The sequence below is a fragment of the Danio rerio genome, chromosome 12 (genome assembly GCF_049306965.1).
Source record: "Danio rerio strain Tuebingen ecotype United States chromosome 12, GRCz12tu, whole genome shotgun sequence".
Lineage (NCBI taxonomy): Eukaryota > Metazoa > Chordata > Actinopteri > Cypriniformes > Danionidae > Danio > Danio rerio.
In genome coordinates this window covers 35210001-35230011 of record NC_133187.1, presented here as the reverse complement: position 1 = coordinate 35230011, position 20011 = coordinate 35210001, and the positions used below count along the sequence as shown (strand labels likewise).

The following is a 20011-nucleotide window of genomic DNA, read 5'->3' as shown; positions in this document are numbered from 1 at the left end:
AACGCGTATAGGTATAAACCAAAGACTGTGATAAATGTGAAGTAACTGGTATTTATTTTAATACATTCATGGATTTGTCACGCTAATTAGACAGTTTTGCACATTTAATTTATCTAACATGTACAATATTGTTGTAATATGTCCAAATCATTAAATCGATATACCAGTACAAAAATAATAAAAAGTAATCATAAAATAAAATCAAAGTCTATAAACTTGTATTTACCATATGCATTATATTGTGTATACATGTACTATTGGCATTAACCAGATAAAAACAAACAGAATTATAATAACAGAAAATTCCAAACTATTTAATTATTGGACTCAATAATAAACACCTAAAATTATTTTAATTAGCTTTCCACTCAGCTTACACCACGTTCCAGGAGGACCACCAACTTTGCACAATTTTCTAGTCCCCTTAACCAAACACACCTAATTCAGATCATTGGCTCATTAGCAGAGACTGAAAGATGTGTAATGGGTGTGACAGACAAAGGAGACATCCAAAACATGCAGTGTTGGTGGTCCACCAGCTGGTTGAGAAACACCAGCTTACATCATAAAGTTTTTTATTCTTCAAAACAAATGAAATACTACCACTACTAATAAAAATAATTATTAATACAATTATTTGTATTATTCAAAAAATAGATATTCGGCTTCACATAATTGGGTCAAACAAATGACCTAACCTAACAATACTCAATTTTATTTTAAACTTATAATTTAATATATAATAACCACTGTGAAATCTGCAGAAATGTAACTGTACATAAGGTAGTTTTTACACTAAGGGTCTGATAAAATTCTGAAATTATTTAAACTTTTTTCAATACATTATTTTCAAAGTATTTATAATGAGTTAAATAATAATAGATTAGATTAGATTCAACTTTATTGTGATTAGACATGTACCAGTACAGGGCAATGAAATGCAGTTTAGGGCTAACCAGGAGTGCAACAGCAGCAAGTGCAGGAAATAGGTACATTGCTCAGCATAATTGAGTACCCTTTATTTTAAAAATGAATATTTTTATCCATTTCTCAGTGAATATATGCAAGGTATTTTGGTGCATTTAAACAAAACAGATTTATTAAAGATATATTTATTAAAATAATATTTTAGTCACCTAACATATTTAGAAACTGAAAGATAACACAATTAGATTCTAGCAAAATATTGCAAATAAAATTACAAACAACAAAATATCAACTAAATATTTGAATATTTTGCTTCTCTTGATTTTTCCTTTTTTTAATTTTGTATTTAATTTTTTTTATAACATATAAATGTGGCTGTACTAGTTTTTGGACCCTTATAAGTTATTTTGTTAGATAAGCTCCAGATTTGGCTTCAGTGCTGACTAAACTAATGTATATACACAAATATAATATTGTATAGCTTCCTATAGAAAATATGAGTTTAAAAGATAGATTTGTGAGGGGTCTTATATATGCTGAGCACTGTGTAAGTTAAAAAGTGCAATTACAGAAAAACTATGGTGATATTTCAGATGGATGTACTATGAGCATTAAATACAGGTTGTATTAACTATGAAGAGATTTTCCATAAATTTACAATATGTACAGGTTGCTATTAATAAACAGAGTTATGCAGATAGATAAGAACATAATTAAAAGTGTATATACAGCGAGCATGTACAATTCAAGATGAATTAGTGCAGCGTAGTGCAATGAATATGTGCAATTTTAATTGTGCAAATATTGAATAATAATTAAATAATGCAGTATTTATGGGCATGTCAATAATAGTCAATAATAAAAAGAAATTTCCATCAGACAAAAGGCAGACCTACAGTTTCAAATCGTGAATGTTTTGGAAAAACAGAAGGCTTAAGAACTTAACACAGTGCGTCACAGACGGGCTCCATCTGCTCTTATGTGTGTCGAGCTGACTGTCCACTGATCGGACAAGCCTCTGTCTCGAGCCCTAAAACACGGCGAGGTAAATACTTAGTAGTAATCGAGGAAGTGGGACAGTTGTGGAACAGTAACATCCTGTACCATCTCAAGCGTGTGTGGACTGTGCAGTGTGCAGGGCCCCTGGACACGCCCACGCGCTTGCTGATTGGTGGATGATCGTTCGCTCGGTCACGCAGAAACCAATCAGGACACGGTCACATGGCTGTAATGTTTTCAGCAGATTGCGTAACAGTCTTTGCACGTGTTGCTCAATGCTCAACAAGAGCCAAGAGTAACTGAACGAGCCGTTCAGAAAAACAGAAACCAATCAATACCTAAACACGAGATTTTAACTAGTTATTAGAACTAAAATTACCATTTTTAAATATAAAATGTAATTTGTTTTACTCTCTGCCAGCTGAACTCCAATAAATCGAAAAAATTACAATATATTAAAACAAATATAATAAAAATATTAAATATACACATTAATTATTAAAAACACGATTTTCTTTTCAGGCATCAGAGGTAATAAAAACATCTTAGTTTTTATGATTACCATATAACACAGTTTTAAAGTTAGGCTTGATATTGTAAAATTGGAGTGGGATAATTATGCAGTGACCGAAAAAAGCAAAGCTTAACCATCTAATATTTGCCTTCAGAAGTTGCAACTCTTGTATGACTTTCGTTTGTTTGTTTGGAGATATGTTTGCTAATGCGGACATCTAGTGGTCGTATGTATGAATAGCAGTAAGTAGTTGGGCTGGAAAAAGGCACAGGTTATTTTTGTACATTTTTGACTAGACTAGAAAATATTTTGCAAGTCTGCAATGCTCCTCTTTGTAATTTTAAAATATAAATATGGGACAATGCCTAAATCCAGAATGATATGAAAATTCCTCTATCGTATGAAATATGTATAGTTCCCATAGAAATGAAAAGTGAATGCCATGTACCTTTTTTTTTTTTTTGCAAAAAAAAGGGAAACCAAAACTGCATGGCTTTTTAATTTAATGGCAATAAATGTTAAGCTTTTATTAATTTTCTATGCATTCTGGTAATACATAGTTTGAATATATTTATTATTTAACAAAAAAAAAAAAAAAAAAAAAAACTGACATTGACTACAATTCCATTAGCGCAGACTCAGACAATTGCACTTAAAAAAAAAATGCTTAAAACTGTATTTACTTAAGGGTTTTGTCTTTGCTTACATTTCTTTATATACAATTTAGAACAGCTCTTTACAAGTTCCTGTTTTTCTTTATGCCATTTTCCTTTAGCATGTACGTAAACATCAGGTCTTTTCTCAGTAACTGACCACACGCTTCATGTCATGATAAATCAGGTGACTGGTAGGAAAAGCACTTTGCAGGCATTATAAACAGAGGACATATAAAGCCTGGATCAGATTACCAACAACTTTTAAGAAGCATACATTTCCCCCCTTGACATGCAGATTCTCAGTATGAAGATAATTAGGTTAACTAGGCAGGTTAGGGTAATTAGGCAATACAATAACGATGGTTTGTTCTGTAGACTGTCGAAAAAAAAAAATTGGCTTAAAGGGGCTAATCATTTTCACCTTAAAATGGATTAAAAAAAATAAAAACTGCTTTTATTCTAGCAGAAATAAAAACAAATAAGACTTTCTCCAGAAGAAAAAATATTATCAGACATATTGTAAAAATTTCCTTGCTCTGTTGGAAATATTAAAAAAAGAAAAAAAATCAAAGGGGGCTAATAATTCTGACTTCAGCTGTATATATATATATATATATATATATATATATATATATATATATATATATATATATATATATATATATATATATATATATATAGTAACTCTGGGGGCCCAGAGACTTTATGGGCCCCCAGAGATATTAGGGGGTCCAGTCTCCAACTCTCACCCCTGTGACACTCCCGTGACCGGACGAAACAGAATTGATCTATTATACTATTACATGTTTACATTTAAATAGTCCCTGTGTTCGCGTGGGTTTCCTCCAGGAGCTCCGGTTTCCCCTACAGTCCAAAAACATGCGCTAGGTTAATTGGCAACCAACAAACCCAGATCTGTCCATCAGATTGCATGAGATGCGTGATTGGTCACTGCTCCAGGCTGAGAAAGAAGCATGATTGGTCATGCACCAATATGAGAAGTTTGATTGGTCGCTTCTCCAGGCTGTAAAGCGTGATTGGTCATACTCCAGACAGAGAAGCTTGATTGGTCACTTCTCCAAACTGAGAAGCGTGATTGATCATACTCAAGACTGAGAAGCTTGATTGGTTGCTTCTCCAGACTGAGAAGCATGATTGGTTAAGCTCCAGAGTGAGAAGTGTGATTGGTCGCTGCTCAAGGCTGTAAAGCGTGATTGGTCATACTCCAGACTGAAAAACATGACAGGTCATACTTCAGACTGAAAAGTGTGATTGGTCATACTCCAGATTGAGAAGCTTGATTGGTCACCTCTCCAAACTGAGAAGCGGGATTGATCAAGCTCAAGACTGAGAAGCGTGATTGGTCGCTGCTCCAGACTGAGAAGCGTGATTGGTCAAGCTCAAGACTGAGAAGCGTGATTGGTAGCTGCTCCAGGCTGAGAAGCGTGATTGGTCATGCTCCAGGCTGAGAAGCTTAATTGGTCATGCTCCAGACTGAGAAGCATGATTGGTCGCTGGTCCATACTAAGAATCATGAAAAAATGAAAAAGGCTCAATAAACATAAACATACCAGGTGAAATCTGTCTAAATAGAAAAACTTCACTCAGAGATGAAAGTTTGTGGTTAGTCTCTAACTACACATGATGTGAGTGACTCTTCTTTGGCATAATTTCAGCTGAAACCATGATTGTTGAAAGTCAAACCAGTTATAGGCAATACAAAATTAATACCCATGTTCTGGTTCCTAATGATAAATTGAGCTCTTAATAATGAGACAATCGATCTGTGCAAGAAACATTCTTCACAATCCGCACACATGCTTGCACTCAGTACAGTTGGCAAGGCTGTGAATTAAACAATAACATTTTTTTACATTGTTTCAGTGTATTCACATTATTCTGCAATGCTGAGGTGTACACTTTTTTAAAAAGGTTAAGGTTGTTGTAATTGGTGATACAATCATTCTAGGTGGGATTCCTGTTTTTATTTATTTATTTTTATTTTTTTTAATAAAGCTGACGAATAAACTGAAATGCCTCTAGGTTTACTATTTCCATAGTTCTGTAATCTGAACTGAAATATTTGTGATCTTAAAATGCTGATCTTTCGCTGGAATCATCAGCAGTGGCGAAATGAGAAGCGATTCAATACTTTTATCTGGCACTGCTCTTTTCACTCTATCCAGCACTTCCCTTCATCCAGCTGCTCTGCTCTGGCCCTGCTTTTTAAAGGTTTCTTTTCACTTTGTCCTTTTTGTTGTTTTCATTTTCACCCCACCCTCTTGGATGCATCCACGCTCCACCCTCCGTTCTCCTACTTTTCTGCATTTTTTTCTCCCTGGCTCCTTATGGCATGCTGAGTTTGAGAGTGGAGGAGGGAGATGTCTTAAAAACACTGACCGGCAATCAGACTCTTGAGAGAGAAAGAGCAGTGCGGCCCAGTCAACGCAAGCATCCTCACGGCAGCCCAGCGGAGCTTCTGTGGACACTCAGGTTTGGACCTGCCAAGATAAAAGGTAGGCAATTCGGGACTGGACATTTTCAACAGTATTGCATGTCTTTTCATTCTGTACGTAGGCTATTCAACTTTGAAAAATTACAAACAAATCACATGGCTACACATAATGGCATGTGGCATGGTGAGATAAACCCTTTCCAGATGCCAGAGAAACTGAAGCCTGGTGCAAAACAAAATGCATGGACAATAACAGCCAAATTTAAATGTGATGTTTACTTCTTTAATCAATACTCCATGTATTAACCTTGCATCTCCCACCATTGCACACTATGACACCTAATATGAATGTAACTTTAAAAAGTTAAGGTAACCAATCAAATCAATTAAAAAACAACATAAAATATATACAATTTTGCTTAAACTAAGGTTCAGCTAGTTGTTGAATATTAGAGTAATACTAGACTCTCCTTATATCTGCTAAAACTTTATTTTGATGGTCTTCTAACTGACGTTTTACAGACTGTGATGAAAGTTAGTTGACATGTAGTTGCAAAATTGCACAGTCAACAGATAGTCTAAAGGAGACCATCAAAGTCTACCGAAAAGATTGTTTATCTTGTGCATAACCTGAATGCATATGAATGAGAAATGTAGGCATTCTTTAATCATATATATTGTGTTATTTTGGGGAACGCACCAATGTCCAAATAATTATTTGGCTGAACAAATTTATATAGAAGAGGTGCACAGCTGGATCCAAATGAAACAACACCCTGGATTTAAATACTATAAAGTAAATAATCTCACCCAGATCCCATGCTTTCCCTTGAAAAGTATTGCCATTTGTAGCATCGTTATAAATTTCATGCAGACAAAAGCAATCCCAGCATGAATTTTTGATTATGCATGGAAACAGTAGCACTGCCACAGGGTGCAGAATTGAATCTAGGACAGGAATTCTTGAGACATGCCATCACAAAGCCAAGTTCAAATTGCCTCATCTCCTGCAACTGAGAGAGACAGTCGAAATCTGACACTATTACGAACTGTTCTACACCAGATTGCTTTTAACCCAACCAAATATTCCAAACCACATAACAGAAGTTGTGTAACACAGTTTTCTTGCATAATTTTCCAGATTTGGCTCCTCCTAGAATTCCCTTTTGAAAGATGTCACGTTTCTGAATGGGCTGAAAGAGATTAGTTGAAGATGAGTGTTTTTCTTCAGTTCAGTGATCCATGGAGGATGTTTAAGTTCAGGCAAGGTGGCTTATGTGGGTTAAGGGTGGTAATGACCTCAGTGTTATGGTCATACAGACTTCAAAGTGACTGCGGATACTGTTTAAGCTTTGATGTCAGCTGTGTCTATTTCTAGCTTAAAGTAATATTAATGGTTTTTCTAAAAAAAAAAGAAGCCCTAGAGAAATGATAATGTTTTGTTGGATTTGGTGATTAAATATTTTTGGAAACTCAAAATGTTCTCATCCATATCCAGTCATACTTCAGTGGCTACTAGTTGACATGTTGTTGCACAGTTACTTTTTGTATGGTCAACAGGATTTCTGAAGAGTATCATCAAAATAAAGTGATGACAATGCTGCTTTTTAAAGAAGGTAGGCAAAAAAGATAAAAGAGTTGTATAAAAACAAGATAAACTACATGGTCACAGTACACATTTGTCGAATGTTTCCTTTAAAAAAAACAATATTGGTTAGGTTTAGGGAAGAGTTAGGTCAATGGTTTGCTAGGGGATCTGTATGACAAGCCCTGCCTTCTTGTGGAGATGTAAAAGAAAAACGTGTTTCTGAAACAAAACAAAACATAAGAAAATATAACTGCAGTAATGTATTTCAGAAATGTAGACAAATGTAGCCAAAATGTAGGCTGAGGTACGTATTTACATTGAGCCTGGGCTGTCTTCTGCAGCAGTATTAACCTTGCAAAATGAAACAAAGATGGCAATCCTAAACACTTCAGAACAATTCACAAGTAAACACAACAGCTTTACATGAAACTAGCAATGTAGGCATGTAAAACAATGCATAGAGGCATGTAAACTAAATGAAAAGGTAACTAAACCAGACACAGGGAAACATAATCAGTGAACAAATGTGTAACCATGGAAACACATTGCAAATGGGAAAAACAGAAACTAACATGGTAAATGTCTAAGTACAAACTAAAAAGACAAAAACAGAAAACAAACGTAAACATAAATAAAATCTAAAAATAAATAAATAAAAATAAGAATTGCTATTATTATAAGATTTAAACTGGGTGCAACTCAACATAATGTGATGATACAGCATAGTAATGTTTGGATGTTTTGCTGTCACATAATCTGCTTGTTTAGTCGTGACGTATTGGTGACATATGTAATACTGTTTCCGGGTCCAAGCCGCTACTCATTTGAATTGAGAAAATATTTGTTTATGGCCACTTTTTAGCCATATCACACTTTAAAGTGAATTGTCTATAAAATCATAGTGTACACATTGGTCTCTGGACTTACTGCATCACAAATACCATAATTTTAACAATTTATTAAAAATTAAAAAGGTACTGGCCATCAGATATTAAGCATGAACATGTATATTGTAATGTTGATTTTCGAAAGTATTACATCATTTTGTAAATGTTTATTATTACAATTTGATGAGGCTTGCATCATTCTGAAAACCTACCGCTATATATTTCTGCAGATCGCGAAATACGTCCTCTGAGGTGCATTTTTTGCAGGTTTTGTTTATGCAAATCCACCAGTGGCCGCTGTGTACACTTTTTGAGATGTCTCTTGCTAGTGCCATTCACGCTTGCTGTTCTCGCGTAAATCTACCAGAGGCCGCTGTAAACTGATTGTCTGACTGACTGACCGATAGACTGATCCACCCTCCTCCTTCCCTAAACCCAACCAATAGTGTTTTCAAAAGCATCGATTGACCCGCCCACCCACTTCCCTTAATCCAATCAACAGTTGTATAAAGCAATCCAGAAAAAGAAAAGCTCTGGCTTGGTTTTTACTATGTTTTCAGATTTTACCACATTCTCACCCTGTTATTTACTTCTTTGTTTTATTTTTTGGCTTCTGTTTTTGTCTTACCCACTTTCTGTAACCGTTCTTCACCGGACTTGAACCCCGTCGTCGTGGTCAACTCCCCTCTGCATTTCAAGTCTGCCGACATACCTGGTGAGCTAACTGGACAAACTGATAACAGCGGGAATGACGTCATACTGCCCCGTATCGTTAATTTCAAAGACGAAAAGCAGCCATACCTACTTTTGGCTACATATTTCGTGATCTTTAGAAATTTATATAGGGCAACATTTTCAGAATGAGCCTATGTTGATTTATAAGGTCAAGAAAATAAGGGTCACAGTCTTATAGACTATCTTGTTTAAATTCCAGAATTATCTTTCAACTTCATAATTCAAACATGACCTAAAAGCCCATGTCCATATAATCAAAACGTGGAATCTTGTCTTTGTATACAGCCTTCCCACATAAGACAAAGGACAGAGACTTGTTTGTACAGGTAGATGATGTTATTCAATACTTTGTTTGCAAACTGACAGGATTGTCGAAGTTCACCCCCAACAATTGTCTGCACGTTGGGAAAATAAAATAGGGTTGCCACCAGAGTCTTTCTATAAGCATGCTGTTCTCTCTTAAGAAAGTATGGAAAAGGTTAATATTTTAGACTCAAACTAATGCAAGAGTCATTTTCTAATAACTATAGCATCTGAATGAACTTGAGGAACTAAATTGTAACTGTTGGCAGACCATGTCATGCTCACTTTCATTACCTAAAGTTCATACAACTTCCTCTGAAAAATGAAATCACAAAACAGCCTGAAAGAATTGGTAAGATTTTGGGGGAATACCAACAGGTTGGTTCAAGTGTGTACAGTAGGGAAGGGGACATGGTAGTTAACCAAACATATAGGAGCTTCTTCAGAGTGCAGCACAGAGTATTCACTAAGTGGTTGAAAGAAGGTCACCAGGGTGCACACACTCAAATCCAAAGAATAGAGCCAGTACCTCATTTATGTAGCCAAAGAACTGTTATTTACACCAACAGTGAACTGTTTATCTTCAGCTGCTGACCTCAGACGCAAGTATTTCCAAAAGTGTTAGAGTGCACCTGGTTGACCTAACCTTAGAAACGATCCAGAACCAAACACTGAAGTATTGGCTGACTTTCATCCGAGCTGGACTCAGTCGGATCGTTGACCCAAGACCACACACTTGTTTTCCACTGAGAAAATCTACCAAAGCCACACCTTGTAGATCCGACACGCCACTGCATGCCTGGCAAAATTGCATTGGGATGACAAAGAGCACAATGCAGATTAGTAAATAGTTATTACGATCTGTTGTGATAACACAATGAGTATGTGTTATGACACTTCAGTTGCTGGTTGCAGTTTAGGAATGTTGAATAATGGAAAAAGCTTCAACCTTTAAACCAATGGCACCATATTTAATGCATACCATAAATTGTCATTAATTTATTTCTCAATTCATTGTATCTTAGTGTACAATTGTCTGACAAATGTAACCTTCGTTAGTTGTTAAATAGGAAAGTATCTGAATAAGAATACAAAATACAATTATGCTGCTTCTCTGACTTGATTTATACTGAACTGTTGAATTTATTTAGTTTTAAGTAACTGTAATAAAAATAACTTTATTTTTAGTGGATAAGTAATTTATTACAGTAACTAGTTACTTTGTTAATTATGAGAGAGCATGAATTATGTAGCCAGGGGATTTCTTTCAAACAAACGATACGAGGTGGTTTGACAGTGCCTACTGTTACTGTATCTTTTTGCGCTGACCACTTACCTCCATATGGACGGCTTTTCCGCTGTTACCAGTTTGCCCAGTTGTTTGCCGCGTACATCGGCAGACTTGAGTCAGAGCTGACCGCGATGACAGGATTCGAGTCCAGCGAAGAACGGTTCCAGAAAGCAGGTAAACAAAAACAAAAGGCAAAAAATAAAATAAACAAGTAAATAACAGGGTGAGAACGTAGTAAGATCTGAAAACATGGTATCGGGTGGCTTTTCTTTTTCTGGATTGATTTTGAAAAGTTTTGGTTTAGGGAAGGGGGTTGGTGGGGGTATTGCTCGGTTTGTCAGTCAGTCAACAGTGGCCTCTGGTGGATTTACACAAGAAGAGCAGTCGCGAATGGCACTCGTGAGAGAAATTTGACATCTTAAAAAGTATACACAGTTAAATCTGGTGGATTTAAAAAAGAAACTGCAAAAAAAAAAAAAAAAAAAACTCTGCATGCATATAAACGAATATATTTTGCGCTCTCCAGAAATGTATACAGGGATATGTATCCATAACAAGCCTGGGTTGAAATCATTAAGCTACATCCAACATTGACTACATGCCAACTACTTTTTATTTGAGTATTATTTAAGAATTGGTTCACTGTTAGGTTAGGGTCAGTAAAGTACAACAACATATTTGCCAATAGTACAGTACAGTTGAGTAACCCCTGACCAAGTTACGTGTTACAATTTTGTCTTTTGTTTGGAATAAAGTACACATTTATTTGTTCAAATACAACTAGCAGTGAGTATTTATAAAGTAAATGTCGTCAGTTGTGGTTTCCATACTTTATTTATGATACAACAAATCTCCAAAAGCCAGTCCAGTTATAGTGTGACTACAAAAAACAGGAAAATGTTAATGGATTTGACACTTGGTTTTTTGTTTAGTCTCAGTTCTACAGAGTTTAGAAACTGTTAGATGTTCTAAAAAGTAGTAGTTGATGATTTGAATCATTACCCTGGAGAAACGGAGAGAAAAAAACACTCTCTGCTTATGTAAGTCATTTATAAAAAGGTCATGGATGTTGATCGAGCCAAGAAGACTGGGCCCAAACTAAAAGACGGATTCAATGATATTCTGTACATGTAAACATGACCTCAGGACCCCAACATCCGCAGGAAGGAGAGGGATTCTCATGCAAGGATATCAGATGTGGGACTGTAAACATGGCTGAGCATGAAACAGAGCATACACAGGGAACACACAGCAAAGAAAACCATTAAGAATAGACCATTTTTAGATTTCACCAATTATCTAAAATCCAAAAATCTGATGGACCTGGAGGATGGCCTGGATGTGGGCCTTGAGGATGCAGCATGTGCACTTTATAACCTTTATAACCTCATTGTAAGTAATTAGACTACTTTCACTCCCAAATGCCTCTGTAAAACATATACTGTAGAATATAGACTAACTGGTATAATTCATACACTTATGGTGGCAAAGATTCAACAAGATGCTGTAAACATTCCTCAGAGGTTTTGGTTCATATCGATGAGATAACATCACAGAGTTACTGCAGATTTGATGGCTGATGGAAATTCATGATGCAAATCTCCCTATCCAGCACATCCCAAAGGTGATCAATGAGACTGAGAGCTAGACTGGACTGTGGAGATTATCCCAGTTTAGTGAATTCATTGTCATATATATATATATATATATATATATATATATATATATATATATATATATATATATATATATATATATATATATATATATATATATATATATATATATATATATATATATAGTGTGTGTCCTCCTGCTGGAAGTTAGATGTGAAGACTATGATGGACATAGTCACCAAAATATCTACAGTTAAGGCAAGTAAACAGTGCACTGGTACAATGGGGCTCCATTAACAGTATACACTTTACACCATTATAAACAGATGATACAAGATAGGATGGATCTATTTCTTTTATGTTGTTTATGGCACATTCTGACTCTACCATCAGAACATCAGATTTTTCCTCAGCTGTCCAATTTTGATGAGCAATTGTGAACTATAGCCTCAATTTGCTGTTCTTATCTGACATGAAGTGTAGCTGGCCTGTCTTCTGCTGCTGTGGTTCACCTGCTTCAAGGATGGATTTCTATTGCATTCACAGAAGCTTTTCTTCAGACCGAGTTACTATTTGAGTTACTGTTTCTTTTTTATTAGCTTAATCCAAGCTTGGCATTATCCTCCTTTGGCATCAACAAGGCATTTTGGGGAAACTAGATAAGGAAGTGCAAGAAAATCCTAGTAGATAAGAAGAAATTCCCTGAAAATCAGAAGTTAAATAGCATTTCTTCCCCATTCTGATGCTCAGTCTGAGCTTCATTAGATCACCTTGACCGCATGAAATGAAGTTGATAATAAAATATGATTCGATATTTACTTTAATGTGCAGCTGAACCTAATAAAGTGGCTATATCCTGTAAATATCATTTCCAAACATCACTTTTGGCTACTAAATAAATACATTTTGGATATATACAAATACTGTTATGCATTAAATAACGTACTAACACTTAAGGGTTGCAAATAGTATCAGACACACTACAAAAACCATCTTAAAAGCTTCTGTATATATTGAAACCACAAACAGCCCATATATACGCATGAAGTACAAAAAAGATGGTCAGATGATTCACAGCCAGGTGAACCTGCATAAGCTTATGGAGGATTAGACATGCTCAACCTCAAAGCACTGCCCTAAAATGGCTTTGAACTTCAGCTGTAACCGTGTGGTCTGCCACCACTCTAAAACACACAGAAGCTTCGTCTAAGGGAGTTTTATAAACAGTGAGATGCAGCACGTCTTCAATTCTTTAACCCCATGATTATCGAAGGGTCACTGCACTGGGATATATTTTCCATCTCAGTATTAAGTGCTGATTTAAATGGCATGTTTATATAGTGCATGACTGTAACACTGTTTGATAACATATAACGGCATACAGGAACACACTAATATCAATGATCACAGACTATGAAACCACAGAAATTTTTAAATGCTACTGCACTTTGTGACCTACTGTGCAATTATTACTGTGCGTGTCACTTCCTGTAGTGCTGCTACACTGCACAGCTGGACAAACACGAAAAGTAATATGACCACAGAATGCAAAAGTAGGTGTTTTGGTTACATTCTAGATTTTGTGCACATTTCAACCCTATCTTTGCTTATTCTGCTTCTCATCAAAGTGTAATACAGCTTAAAAGTTTTTCTGTGCATTAACGTGTTTTCTGAGTATTATTGGAGCAATAAAAATGCTATAAACTCGTACAAAATCACACTTAGTGTCACAGTCACCAGTGATCTGACCTGTGCAGCCTGTGCTGAACTACAAATCTGCCACTTTAATGAACTACAAATGTCATCATGCACTTCACTCACACACCTAGTTCAGATCCACCTTGATTGCAAACACACAAAGCTGTTCACAACCAGTTAAGGGGCCTGTTTCAGAAAGGAGGTTAAGTGAAAACTCAGAGTATTTTAACCCTGAATTGAGAGAAACTCTGGGTTTTCCATTTCAAAATGGCAGGTTTGTTAAACTCGAGAAATCAGGGTAAGTCAAGCTTGTTTCTGAAAGAGAGGTAACTTTAACTCAGAGTCAGTTACTGTGGTAACTTACTCTGTGAACCTAACCTGGTCCGGAGCAGGTTTTATTCTCTAAACTCGGAGTTTTTGTCAGTCTCCTCCCCTTTTTTAAAGATGAAGCGTATTTCTCGCCTTAGCCTTACGTTTCCACACACCTATTTTAGAGCTCATTTTGGAGATGCCCATAAAAACGATTGATGGAAACGTCATGATTCACATAACTTTTGAAAATAAGCATAATAAAACATGTGCATAACTGAGTTTAAACTTTTATTTGATAAGATGCACATAAACTACGAAGTGCACTTAACAAATTACAGTATGAACATTAAAAAATGGTTTGTTAGAGATGATGATGAAAATGTGTGTGAATGGACAAACCAGCAGACTGAGCACACTGTAGAACATCTTAAATGTTGTTTTAGTCATTCTAAAATGCCTTAACTGTTTCAGTATTAGTGTATATTATTAATTACCGCCGAGCGTCTGGAGCGTGTCTCCGCGTCTCATGGCTTCAAACGCCCCCACGTGTTCATTGTGTGTCAATTGTCTTCTGAGGCGCAAGTACATTAATTAAATAAAAAATCATTGACGCAGCTTATTCTACTGCAGTAAATTCTGTTTTTACTGTTGATATTTGGCGCAAGTTAATCAGGAAGTGACGATTGTGTTCTCTTCGACTCTTTGGATAAAAACGCTGCTTTATTTTTAGGCGTTATTCCAGTTTTGCACAAATTTATGTAATAGCCTATATTTTGATGGAAACACAGCTATTGCCTACATTTTTGTCACACACAAAACAAAGTCACGTACAAGGCTTGTCCTTTTTTTCATAAATAATTAGTTTAACCTTCGACATGCACTGTTACTAGATTAATGGGATTATTATTCTGTCTAAAATTATTTTATTACTGCTTACCTTCTTAATGTTATATAAACCTCTATCACTTGATCAATAAAAAGGCAGACACACAACAAGTGCACTGTTAAATCTATTAAAACTGATAAAAGTGTATAAAAGTTTAGAAAAAAAGTAGGCTATAAACGTCACACATAACATTACTTATTTTATTATACTTAAATGTTTAAATAGCCTACTTAAAATGAAAAATTACACATTAACTTGAGCAGCTGTTTTCCCACGCTAACTGTCTCTGTTTCACTGATGGTTGCTTCTTTTTAAATATATACACTCATATTTGCTAAAACTTTGCATGAGCAGATCAAGTTCAGCCGGAGAAAGAAATGGTGATCTCTTTTTTTAAGATGTTGCCATAGTCACTCATAATATCTGCGCTCTATTGATAATGCCTTTTTATAGTCACGGTGTGCGCGCTTAACTCTGAGTTGGTCTACTCAAAGTTGATTGACCCAGCTCATATCAGCTATTCTGAAACCGAAAACTCAGAGTTTTTAATCTCTCTGTAAATCAACTCAGAGTTCAAGTTTAAACTCAGAGTTGTTTGAACCTCCTTACTGAAACAGGCCCCTGGACTACTCAGATGGACTATATACACAGCACACACACACACACACACATCATTGCGCAGTCATGTTTGTGTTTTAGAACACCAAGCGTTTTCGTAGTGGTGGGCAGAGCAAGGCTTCCTGAAACACCAAAGCAGTCGAAGCAAATGTGTCGAAGCTTCGAAACGTTTCAAAACCCATCTCTATAGTGACATCTAGTGGTTATTTTTTTATGTATTGCTCTGAAACAGCGTCAGCAAATAAACAGTTGAGCAAATTGAGGAATTATATCCCACGTTATAGAATTGAGGTTTTAAATGATTTAATGAAGCGATCAAAGTACCTGACTAGCATGCGGAGATAATGGGGACGTTATTTTGAAATGCTCTGTTCTTGTAACATGCCTTATTTTAACATTGATTTGACATCCGCATGAACATTTTGTAAATAAATCTGTCTTGTTTTGGTCATAAAAAGTTAACATTATTAAAATACATCAAGTCATAATTTTAGAGTATTTGTACAAGTCGTGATTCGTACTCGCAACAGCAGCTGTGCAGTTACTCTGTGCACAAGCACAGTGCACTAGGCTACATAAGATAGAGGTTGTATCCCGACCCTGTCAGTCAAATGCAGATTTTCTAAGTCTCGAAACACTTCTGAAATGACCAATGCTTTGAATCTCTTTAGACATGTGACCTGGTGTTTTAAATCTCTTTAGTCACATGACCTGGGAGTTTCGGATTATGATTCAGTGCAGTGTTTCGAAACACTTGCGCTTTGGGATCTCTATACTCACGTCAGCCATCCCTACATTTCCCTGTTTTACCATTTATATTGATTATTTGCCGCCGGTACTGACCTTTCACCTGTTTTTGACTATGATCTTGGTTAACCTTTATGCTCCTGTTTAACCGTTCCCTGCCTGTCTACTGTTTTTAAAAAATTGCATGTGGATCCTTACCTCTGTTGTCCCAGACCCTTGCGTGACAGTAACAATATTTTATCCAAAAAAGGGAAATACACAACAATTGAGTAAGAAATAAAAGCTCTAATATAAATAAATAGTAGTTTTACATTTTAGGTATTGCCAATATCCTTCAAAACACTAGGTTTTAACCATTTATCAGCAGGATGTTCTTCATTCATTCATTAATTTCAATTCTGACTTAGTCCCTTTATTAATCTTGGGTCGCCACAGTGGAATGAACCGCCAACTTATCCAGGATATGTTTTACGCAGCAGATGTTCTTCCACCTGCAACCCTTCACTGGGAAACCTGATGCTCTTAATCAACTCAAATATAATTGAATTTAGTATGATCACATGATTTAAATAAGTACAGGTCAGACTAAATATGTTGTTTTATCTCTGAATGATGATGGAAATTTATTTCACCCATATTTTAATATTAGGTTTTCACACAAGCTATATGAAACATTAACAAGGCTTTAATATGTTTTCTGTGTACTGTTTAAAATCACAATTTGGTGTGCATATTGAAATTAAATGTTTAGTCTTTGACCCACATACATTTGAATTTGAAATCTTCACAATGAGGGAAACACGATAAATCATGAACATTTAATTTGTCAAGTATCCAGGCCATGAAATGTGGAAAGTTGTTTATGAACATTATGATTGCATTCCTTATGAAAAAAATGTTTCTATAGAAGAATGTTGATGGCCACAGTATTTGTAATCTGTTGTAAGTAGATGTATTTTGGAGCTCATTCTGGTCTTGACTAGTGCTTGTAAGGATTGTAAAATGTTTTGGACTGCTGAGCAATTTGCCGGAGCTACTTCACAAAATATGTGGGCTGCTTTTCACCTTTGTGGCCTTTTTTTCGTACCAGAATGTTCTCAAGCATGCAAAAATAAAAAAAAAATGCAAACTATTTTGCTTGTGGGACAGCTAGCAATGCAGAAAATCACAAAAAGGGCAGTGTGCGTATATAAAGGCCTGTGAGAAGAGCATACATGTTGATGTATTTGATCACATATGATTATATCTACTACAGTGATGCTATTTATGATATCAACATCTCATAAGATAATTAATCTAAATGGTGAGGGTGTGAAAGTTTATTTTGTGTATGTGCGAATGTAATAGAAAATCAGCAAATAATTTCATAATTTAAGTGAATTTTTATGTCTTAATTCATTAAGTGTAATACAATTTGCTCATCAGACGCCTTTAGACGCCAGGTGTCCTTTAGATTTAACACGACAGAAAACAAGCCAAATTGATGAAGTACAACAGAAAAAAATGAATGATATAGAGGTTTAGGTTAATCTGAACATCATACAAGTGAATAACAATTTAAAACACATGTGTTTTAACACATTAAAACATTTTGTATGAAATTCCTCAAAGCTGGATTTCAACATAAAACAATTTTGTTGCTGCTTTAACACTTTAGACGTTAAAAAAACATGCTGGTCCAAGATATATAGCACACAACAGGGAAGGTAATAAATCTGTCATGTTATAATAAAGTGCTCTATCATGACCCTGACCATCCCGTAGCACAGGGTGTAAACACGTGACACTGTAAACGTCTATCTATGTGACCTCTGACCTAGCAGTGTGCAGAGATTAATAACTGTAGTCAGACAAATTTCAAATTAAATATTGGCCCACTATTCCAGTCCCATCTCACTGAACCATGGATTCTACGAGACCTATGAAAGTTTCCTGTACTTAGACATGGGCCGGTGTAAGAATCCTTAGATATTAGAAATATAAAAATATCACGATTTTAAGGTATTGGGATAACTGCTTTTAAATAAGTTCTTTTTAAATATCTGGGTAAAAAACAACAACAACTGTTTTCCCCATTGAGTACGATATATTTTATTTTAAGAAACATTAAAACTATTTAGGAACAGTAAACATGTCATTTTACCAATTAAACCTTGAAACCGGTCATCATCTCATGCCTACCTGTACTATCCGTTACAAAGACATGTGGGGCGTTTGCACTGAAGATACTTTTTGTTAGTTCCTAGAGCTACAGTTTTGTTAAAAACGCTCGCTTTTTGGCCTGTTCGCCAATAAGGTACTGGGAATGATTTTAGTTTTAGATTGCCATTTGGGGGAACTTAGTTAGCTTCAATTTCAAAGAGCGTCTAATACAGGGGTGCCCAAACTCGGCCCTGGAGGGCCAGTGTCCTACATATTTTAGTTCCAAACCCAATTAAACACACCTAAACCAGTCAATCAAGCTCTTTTTAGGTATACTAGAAACTTCCAGGCAGGTGAGCTGGAGTAAGTTGGAGCTAAACTATGCAGGACACAGACCCTCCAGGACTGAGTTTTGACACCCTTGGTCTAATCTAATCATTCTGAAAGTAACAAGGAAAATAGCCCGGGGATATTAATTCTCTGGGAACCATGTCTGGTGGCTAGTTCCTATAACTGTTTGTGGTGTGAAAGCCCTTATTAGCAGCAGTTCTTTCAAATCCTGTAGGTTTCAAAGTCAGGCCACCATCAATTTGGCCTACAAGATCCCATAGACACTCAACTGAAGTGAGAGCTGGGGTATTTAGAGGCCAGAGCAATACTCCAAAACATCTTTCTAATCAATCCTGAACAACGCGTAAGGTGTGCATTATCTTGCTGCAAGAGTCCACTTCCGAGGAGTGTAGCTGGTTTGAACTGTAGTTTAGGTGGTTTGCACAGCAAATTTACATTAACAAGAATTGCCAGATCCAGGATTTTATAGCTGAACATTGCCCTTATACATCAAAGTCCCTCCACCACCTTGTCAGCAGTGCATCCTGAAGTCATTATTTCCTCAAGTAAACAGCTCATCGGAGCAGTTGACTTTCTTAATATGCTCAGAAGGCCCAGTTCAGATGCTCAAATCCCCATTGTAGGCCCTCCAAGGTTGGACAGAGGTGATATTGGGGGCTTGATTGATCTGCAGCTACAGTATGCTGTCCCAGACAAAGCAGATTGTGGTGCTCTTACGTTGTTGAGCCTTGGTTCATTGTGGGTTGTAGCTATTTGAACCACTGTTGGTAAACTTTCACCACTTCTGACCAGTTGCCTTGCAAACATAATTTGGCCATTGTCTGAATAGCTCAGATGATTATTACTGCCTGATTCCTTCCTCAACTTTTACCCAATTAATGAGTTAACTCTTGCCACAGATGCTGATGCCAAATCTGGTACTGCTGGTGCTGGTGTTTGCCAAATGGGCTGAGCCATACATTACCCAAAACAGAGATGGAGAGCAAGACCCATATGAACCCAAAGATAATCGGAGATCCACAGAATACTACAGAGATGGCAGGTACTACTACTACTACTGATGAATCTATCTATCTATCTATCTATCTATCTATCTATCTATCTATCTATCTGTCTGTCTGTCTGTCTGTCTGTCTGTCTGTCTGTCTGTCTGTCTGTCTGTCTGTCTGTCTGTCTGTCTGTCTGTCTGTCTGTCTGTCTGTCTGTCTGTCTGTCTGTCTGTCTGTCTGTGTCAATATTTCCTCTTGTGATTCCAGTGGAACGGAGTGCAGGCGGTGCTGCGATCC

The 20011-nt window shown here is 36.2% G+C and overlaps 1 protein-coding gene and 1 long non-coding RNA gene across 3 annotated transcripts in view; one reads left to right on the top strand and one right to left on the bottom strand.

The window, feature by feature from the left end:
- Positions 1-5105: 5105 nt before the first annotated feature.
- Positions 5106-20011, bottom strand: part of LOC141376838 (uncharacterized) — a 35215-nt gene continuing 20309 nt past the window's right edge. Inside the window, exons 3-5 of the long non-coding RNA XR_012388091.1 lie at positions 10401-10465; positions 9711-9863; positions 5106-5597 (exon numbers count right to left, since the gene is read on the bottom strand). This is a non-coding gene — a long non-coding RNA (uncharacterized lncRNA). The remainder of the gene's footprint in view (positions 5598-9710; positions 9864-10400; positions 10466-20011) is intronic.
- The window catches only part of c1qtnf1 (C1q and TNF related 1), a 17741-nt gene continuing 3174 nt past the window's right edge, over positions 5445-20011 (top strand). Inside the window, exons 1-3 of one of the 2 annotated variants that reach the window (NM_001017875.2) lie at positions 5445-5612; positions 19625-19767; positions 19982-20011. The exon at positions 19982-20011 is cut by the window's right edge and continues 80 nt beyond it. In NM_001017875.2, the coding sequence (NP_001017875.1) occupies positions 19625-19767; positions 19982-20011 (173 nt within the window). In that variant the 5' untranslated portion in view covers positions 5445-5612. The remainder of the gene's footprint in view (positions 5613-19624; positions 19768-19981) is intronic. The other variant, XM_073917640.1, reaches the window with a different exon arrangement.